Source organism: Triticum aestivum, chromosome 2D (assembly GCF_018294505.1).
Source record: "Triticum aestivum cultivar Chinese Spring chromosome 2D, IWGSC CS RefSeq v2.1, whole genome shotgun sequence".
Lineage (NCBI taxonomy): Eukaryota > Viridiplantae > Streptophyta > Magnoliopsida > Poales > Poaceae > Triticum > Triticum aestivum.
Genome location: NC_057799.1, coordinates 443,319,860 through 443,327,801, shown reverse-complemented (window position 1 = coordinate 443,327,801; position 7,942 = coordinate 443,319,860). Strand labels below are relative to the sequence as shown.

At 45.8% G+C, this 7,942-nt stretch overlaps 1 protein-coding gene across 1 annotated transcript; it reads left to right on the top strand.

Annotated features, from left to right (window-relative positions):
• Nucleotides 1-4,655: 4,655 nt before the first annotated feature.
• On the top strand, nucleotides 4,656-7,363 carry LOC123053716 (DNA-directed RNA polymerases II and IV subunit 5A). Its single transcript, XM_044477246.1, has 4 exons — nucleotides 4,656-5,048; nucleotides 5,135-5,311; nucleotides 5,412-5,525; nucleotides 6,907-7,363. Exons 1-4 carry the CDS (start codon nucleotides 4,848-4,850, stop codon nucleotides 7,030-7,032), a joined length of 618 nt encoding a protein of 205 aa, XP_044333181.1. The 5' UTR covers nucleotides 4,656-4,847; the 3' UTR covers nucleotides 7,033-7,363.
• The last annotated feature ends 579 nt before the right edge of the window (nucleotides 7,364-7,942 follow it).

Here is a 7,942-nt window from a genome sequence, read left to right as displayed (position 1 = left end):
CGTGGCCTCCAGTTGCAACCCGGCCATCGACTTGCAACTACAGATGCGTGTATGTGTTTGTCGAGGGTCCCCAGTTGCATGCCGACTAACAACTCGCAACTAGGGGTGTGTGTGTGTGTGTTTGTCGAGGATCCCCAGTTGCATATCGATCATCGACTCACAGCTAGGGATGCGTGTGTTTGTGAAGAGTCCCCAATTGCATGTTGACCATCGGCTCACTATGGTTGTGTGTCTGTTGTAATTTTGGAAGCACGCATGTGTGCTGACATTGCTAGTATACACTAGCGCTAATTAAAATGAGTGATAATGGCAGCTCTTTTAGGTTTGTTAGTGACTGGGAGGAGCAGATGATGCACACGCGCGAATTCTGTGGTGGTAGCACATTGCTCTTCTATGTACGTGGGCCGTCGGTCGATCAGACTGACAACCTCAAAACACAAAACAAAAAAACAAAAAAAAACAAGTGTTGGGATAGAAATATATATGATGAAGAAAACTTAGATGTGACATAGTTATGTCACATCTAGGTGTGTCCTAGACACACCCTTTTTTTAGGGGTGAAAACAATTTTGTTCATCAAAAGCCACATGAAGTGGGATACGGTTCTGGTTGTAAGGAACGTCAAACCAGACGTGGCGACCAGGACCTCTAGAAAGTGAAAATTTCGCTAGACTATGTGCTTCATAATTCGCAGCACGACACTCAAAAGTAAATTTACATTGAACAGTGACAGCTTTAAGGTTGATCTCGCTGATTATAGCTCCATATCTCCCTCTAGCGCTTCAATCAATATCTGCCACTACCTGTTTGCAGTCTGATGCAATAACATAGTTTTGGATATTCAAGTCATCCGCCAAGCACAGCGCCTCGCGGCACGCTAATGCTTCCAGTGACGCTGGGCCCGTGACACCCTCAATAACCAGCGCTGAGGCCCCAAGATAGTTCCCTGCTTCATCTCTACATACTACAGGGCCGGCCCAGCCCAGATCATTGTCCGGCCCAAATCAACCCCCAGCGCACGCAACAGAGGACCGAGCATTTAAGGGTTTGGCGACCTTCATTGGACTTTTGAAAAGAAAGTGGCGGGGGGATCTTTCACCAGAGTTAGACTTGATCGGTGTGTGGCGACGGCAGAATGGTGCCTGAACTACCAAACAGCTCAATTGGAACATCACACAGCAGCGCCATCCGATCACAGCCCGCTAGTGCTGAATGTGAGCGATGTGCATGCATGCAAGGGTTGGCCTCGAGCATTTAAATATGAACTAATGTGGGAGGCACACGAGGGACTGAATGCAGTGATTGGAGACAGCTGGGGCAGCGGGCAGCAGACAACGGTCCAGGAGGTAAAGGAAAAGCTGCACTCTCTGTCCAGCGATCTCAAAACCTGGGACAGGGGTATGTTTGGCAATGTCCGACGTGAAATCCGATGCCTGCAAAAGGAACTTGCAGACCTGCGCGTGATCCCAGGAAGGACGGGGCCGTCTCACACAGAAAGCAAGGTATGTGACAGACTGGTGGAGCTATTTAATAGGGAGGAAATTTTATGCAGACAAAGAGCTAGAACTGAGTGGTTATCACATGGAGATAAAAACACATATTTCTTCCACCCACGGGCGAGTAGGCGACGTAAAAAGAATCAAATTAAGGCCCTTCAGTTGCCCAGCGGGGTGCTAATGAGGACGGGGCTGTAATGGAGGAGATGGCTACTAATTTTTATAAACAGCTTTACACATCTAAAGGAGTCCACAACATGCAACAGGTGCTAGCTCATGTGCCATGCAAGGTCACCGCGAACATGAATGAGATGTTGAACAAGGAGTACTCCCAAGAAGAAATCAAACACGCTCTATTTCAAATGTTCCTAACAAAGGCACCGGGACCTGATGGGTTTCCTGTGCATTTTTTCAACGCCACTGGGAGGTCTGTGGAGAAGATGTCACAAGGGATGTGTTGCGGATCATAGACGGAATTGAAACGACGGAGTGCATAAATGAGACTATCTTGGTTTTAATACCAAAGGTAAAAAACCACGATGCTTACACAGTTCCGACCTATTTCTTTATGCAATGTCCTATACAAAATTGCCTCCAAAGTAATATCCAACAGGTTGAAGTTGGTGTTACCTGAAATCATATCAGAGGAGCAATCGGCGTTTGTACCAGGCAGATTTATCACTGACAACATTATTGCAGCCTATGAATGTCTTCATTTTATGAAGGGGGACAGGGCAAAGAGAAACAGTCATTGTGCGTTAAAACTTGACATGATGAAGGCTTATGACAGAGTCAAATGGGATTATCTGCAAGCAATCATGTTAAAGTTGGGTTTCACAGAAAGATGGGTGAATATTGTGATGGGAATGGTCAGAACAATAAGATTCTCAGTCCTTTTCAATGGGAAGAAACTTGATGAGTTCAGTCCTTCATGGGGAATTCGACAGGGAGATCCAATCTCCCCATACCTCTTCTTAATAGCAGCAGAGGGGCTCTCATGCCTCCTGAAATCTTTTGATGAGTCGTCCAGCTTGAGCGGGTTGAAGGTGGCACCATTGGCTCCACCGGTTAACCATTTGCTTTTTGCTGATGACAGCCTGCTGTATTTTAAGGCTAGTGGTGATGGGGCCAGAGAGGTGAACCAGATGTTGAACATATATTGCCAGGCTTCGGGACAGAGAATAAACTTTGACAAATCCTCAATCTTCTTTAGTAAGGGCTGCCCAAATAGTGTCAAAGAAGAGATCAAAGAAGCCTTACAGGTTCCCAATGAAACTCTCAACGAGAAGTACTTGGGGATGCCAACTAGTGTGGGATCATCAAAGAATGGTGCTTTTAAGTACCTTAAAGATTACCTTTGGAGTAAAGTACAAGGGTGGATCGAGCACACGATGTCTATGGCTAGGAAGGAAGTACTGGTAAAGGCAGTAGCTCAGGCGGTTCCTGTCTTCTCTATGTCATGTTTCAGGCTGCCGAGGGGCCTCTGTGAACACTTGAACATGTTGATTAGGAGATTTTGGTGGGGAAGCAAAGATGGAAAACGGAAGCCGCATTGGGTATCCCGGGAAGCAATGACACAGCCAAAGATGATGGGGGGCTCGGTTTTAAAGACTTCGAATTGTTTAACTTATCTCTCTTGGCAAAACAAGCTTGGAGATTACTCCAATCTCCGGACTCCTTAAGTGGGCGTATCCTTAAAGTTGTATACTACCCCGGAGGAACTATATTAGATGCCCAATTGGGAAGCAGGCCAAGTCAGGTTTGGAGATCGATTTTGGGTGGAAGAGATGTGCTCAAGCAAGGCATCATCAAACGCATTGGCGATGGAACAACGACAAAAATTTGGTCCGATAATTGGATTCCACGTGATGAGATGCTTCGACCATACGGTTGCATCATACAAGATCCTCCTAAGCTCGTATCGGAACTGATAGACCACACAACAGCCATACGGGATATGGATAAACTTTCTGCAACTTTCCTAACAATTGATGTGCCGGCTATAAGATCAATACCATTATGCACAAGAATCCTATCTGACTCCTGGGCATGGCACTTTGAGAGAAGTGGCCAGTTCACCGTGAAGTCATGCTATAGGATGATGGTAGAGACCAAGAGGAGAAGAGAAGCTTGGTTGGAAGGAAATGCTGGATCTTCAAGTATGATCGCGACAAGACATCCTGGAAGCAGCTATGGCAAACACCTGTACCAGGGAAAATAAGGATGTTCTTATGGTGTCTTGCTAAAAAATCTTTGACGACCGAGGATGTCCGAGCTCACCGGAAGATGTCTACCACATCATCCTGTGGCCTTTGCGGAACGGCGGATTCGTGGAGACACTCACTATTGGAGTGCACAATGGCAAGGTGTGTCTGGGCAATGGTCGATGGCGAACTCGCGGAGCATCTGAGAGAGACGTCTGAACCCAGTGCTAGACAATGGCTTTTCCTGATGAAAGACTCGTTATCACATGATGCGTTTGTCAAGCTTTCGGTCACGTTGTGGGCCATCTGGTGGGCTAGGAAACAGGCCATTCATGAGCAGATATACCAAAGCCCAACAGCCACATATCATTTTATCTGCAGGTTCATCCAGGAACTTGATATGCTGAAACCAGAGAAGAAAGCAGCTAGCCAGAGCGGACAGCGAATACAAGCCAGACCGAAAGCCCCACCGCCGGGGGTTGCGAAAGTCCACACGGACGCAACAATGGCAAGATCACATGTGGGAGGAGCGTGTGCAGCGTTTTGTAGAGATGAGAATGTCAATTTCTTGGGAAGCTCTGCTCTGGTAATACACGGCAACACAAGTGTAGCGGCAATGGAGGCAATAGCCATCAGGGAGGGATTGGCGTTGGCCGAGGATCTTCACCTACAAGACATCATCATCGCTTTAGACGCAAAGCAAGTCGTCCGAGATATCAATTCAGGGACGGAAGGACTCTATGGGCCGATAATCAGAGAGATTTCACACCATGCTTCTTTGATTAATTGTAAAATAACCTTTGAAGGTAGAGTTACAAACATAGATGCTGATAGACTAGCTAAATTTTCTTATTCATTGGATCAGGGGCGATATGTTTGGTTGCTTCATCCTCATGATCCGTTTTGTATCTCACAACATATGGCTTTGGAGTAATAAAGCTTGTCTTTCCTAAAAAAACAGAGGACCGAACCGAAGCGAACGACCCGTAGCTCGGTCTCGGGGTCCGGCTCCAGCCGACCCTTCTTCCTCAATCCTCGCTACTCGGCGCCGGTGTCTCCTCCCCTTCTCCCTCCCCCCAAAACCCTACCTCCGGCCCTTCCTCCTCCAAAGGCAGGCGAAAAATTCGCGCGGGCGATCGGCGAAGGGATGGCGGCGGCAGAGGGGGAGACGAGCCGGCTGTTCCGCGTCCGGCGGACGGTGATGCAGATGCTGCGGGACCGCGGGTACCTGGTGCTGGACGCCGACGTCGACCTGACCATGGGCGAGTTCGTCGGGCGCTACGGCGACCCCGTGCGCCGCGAGGACCTCGTCATCAACCGCGCCAAGAAGGACAACCCCGACGACCAGGTGCGTCCCCCCTCCTCCTCCTCCCCGACGATTTCCGTACTAGCTAGGGCGTCGGCTGATTGACGGCGTTGGCGATGCCCCTCCAGATCTACGTCTTCTTCCCGAACGAGCCCAAGCCCGGCACGAAGGTGGTCACCAGCTACGCCGAGAAGATGGCGCAGGAGAACGTCCCCAATGGCATACTCGTCGTGCAGCAGGCGCTGACCGCCTTTGCCCGCAACAAACTGGTCGAGACCTCTAAATTCCGGCTGCAGGTCTTCCAGGTCGCACTCTACATCCATGCCTCGTGCTCGTATGACTAATATCCAGTGTCTCTCGCCATGGGAACCAGTGGCTGACGTTTAGTGTAACCCTGTCCTGCAGGAAGGGGAGCTTCTTATAAACATTAAGAATCACGATCTGGTTCCCGAGCACGTGCTCCTCACACAGGAGCAGAAGAAGACGCTGCTGGAGAAATACACCGTGAAAGAAACTCAGGTCATACAAATTTGCCAACCCTTTGCTCACTGTAACTGACCTGATATTCTAATCGATGCAAGCATAACATTATGTGAAATGTATTTCTGTTTGGGCCATTAAGCCGTTAATAGTCATCTGTGAACAAACAATTATAGCTATAAACTGTGACCTGTATTCCAGCATACCTTCATGTACATATTCCAGATGGTTGGGTTGGGAATCATAAAGCATATTATTGATTTGAAAGAAAAGGTTCCGTCTACTTAAGCTATAATTCACCAACCAACTGGAGCATTTTATTTTATCCCATTACCTGGTTTGTGTAGATGGTTTTTTGTCCTGACAAGCAGCAGTTTTGCATGTTAGTATGCCACATAGGAGGAGGCCAAGGGTTTTGTTAGACCCCATGTACCAGGATCATATCCCTTAATAACGCAATAGTAAGGACACAATCTTGATTCTTATATAATCCTACTTGCAGAACTACTAGGGCATACATATCCTGATGCCTGCACAAATAGTAGATAAGCCATTTCTGATAATAAGATTCATATACATATGTGGATGAATATCCTGGCTAGCTCTTAATTTACTTTCGGTATGACAACTGTTAGGTCATGTTGGTTTCTTGCTCTTAAATCATCTTGATTCAACAATTATGGTTGATCGTAATTTAGAAACATGTGTATTCTATATTGTCAAGTGTAGAATCAGGACTAGCAACAAACTGATCATGTGTAAGACCTTAGCTGAGATGCTACTTTGATGAACATAATATGGTGTTGTCGTGAAAAGCTGAGATTGTGAGACACAGGTGGTAGCGGGATAAGCTAGTAGGTTGGACATATCAGAAGCTATTTTAGAACTTAAAGAATGATGCTATATAGTCTGCTTCAGATTTGTTGCTTTCAGAGTTAATATGTTGTTAAGGGTTCTTATATATATGAACGTTATGTTTCCCATAGGTTAGTGGTCTGTGGGTGTTCTACTGAACTGGTCTGTTGCATATTTTCTACAGCAGTACTTGATCTGTTGGATAACGTCAGGACATGTGTACTGGAATTTGCAACACTCATATCAGTTTCCGTGTACTTGTTCGTTCTTGTGCGATGTTTGTTAAGTGTAAGAGGCGTAATGCTCTGAACTTAGTAGGAAGCTGCATTGGTTAAGTATTAAGTGTTGCTTACCCCTTTCACTTGGTAGTGGTTGCACGTTTTGAAAAGTTTGGGCACACATGTCTTTTTTTTTTGTTTCTGCGACAAAACACTAGGAGCTCTTTCAATCAATGATATAAGGCGAAATGTTTTATGTGCACTAGTAAAGAAAATGCAGATATTAGCTTTTATTGTTATAGTGGTACTCTAGGTTCTGATGATCTTTCTGTCTTGTGATGACGCAGCTGCCTCGCATTCAACACTCGGATCCAATAGCAAGATACTATGGCATGAGGCGTGGACAAGTCGTGAAGATCACCAGGCCCAGTGAGACTGCTGGAAAATATGTGACATATCGATATGTTGTCTGAGCTCCACTACATTCTTGAGGGCCAGAGATGTTCTGCAAGCACTGCCAGTTAAAATGCTTCCTCCAATGCTAGCTCCTCAGTAGTAGACACTTGTTTTCTCGAGGAACGGAAGTACTTTCTGAACCGCCTTAGTGCTCTGTCTTTACATCTGCTTGTCAATTTGACATGACACTGTTAGCTAGCATCTAGACGTAGATTTCAGTAGTTTTTCCTTTTCTTTTTCGACACAGCTAAATAGCTCTTTGCTACCCGAAATAGTCGGTCTAATTTGCGGAGTTCAACTTAGTGCCCCTGTATTTATCTGAATGGCATGAGCATGCCTTCTGGGACCGTTGTTTATCTCACGAGCAAAGAAAAGCTGCAGCATCGGGAACGTGGGATATCTGGAGTGCCGGTTTATGCATTAACATATATCTGCTGATGCAGTAAGACGAGAATGGCAGCAGTGTGGTGAACCTGCAGCTAATTTGCCTTACCGCCACTCGAGCTGATCAACAAACCTTTTTTCTGTTAATAGTGCAATTGTAGAGATAAAACAGCCATAGGCAGATTTTACAAAAAAAGAAGAAGATAAAACATGGGGACAAAATCAAGCAGTTGGATGTCTTTCTCTTTTTTGCAACAATGATCTTGTTTCTGAAACTCTTGTAACACAGATTGTGTTGTGGATTTTTTTGCAGCATTGGTCGTGTTGTGGAATTTATTTTTTGCAACATATGTCGTGTTGCAGATTTTTTTCACGTCTTCACTTTTTTTGTCCAACAAAGATATTGTTGCAGAAAAACTTTGCAACTGAGGTGATGTTGCAGATATTTTTTCTTTGTCTTCACCTCTATATGGTGTTACGGAGAAACTTATGCAACATAACTGATGTTGTAGAAATCTTTCTTGCAACATAGTAGATGTTGCA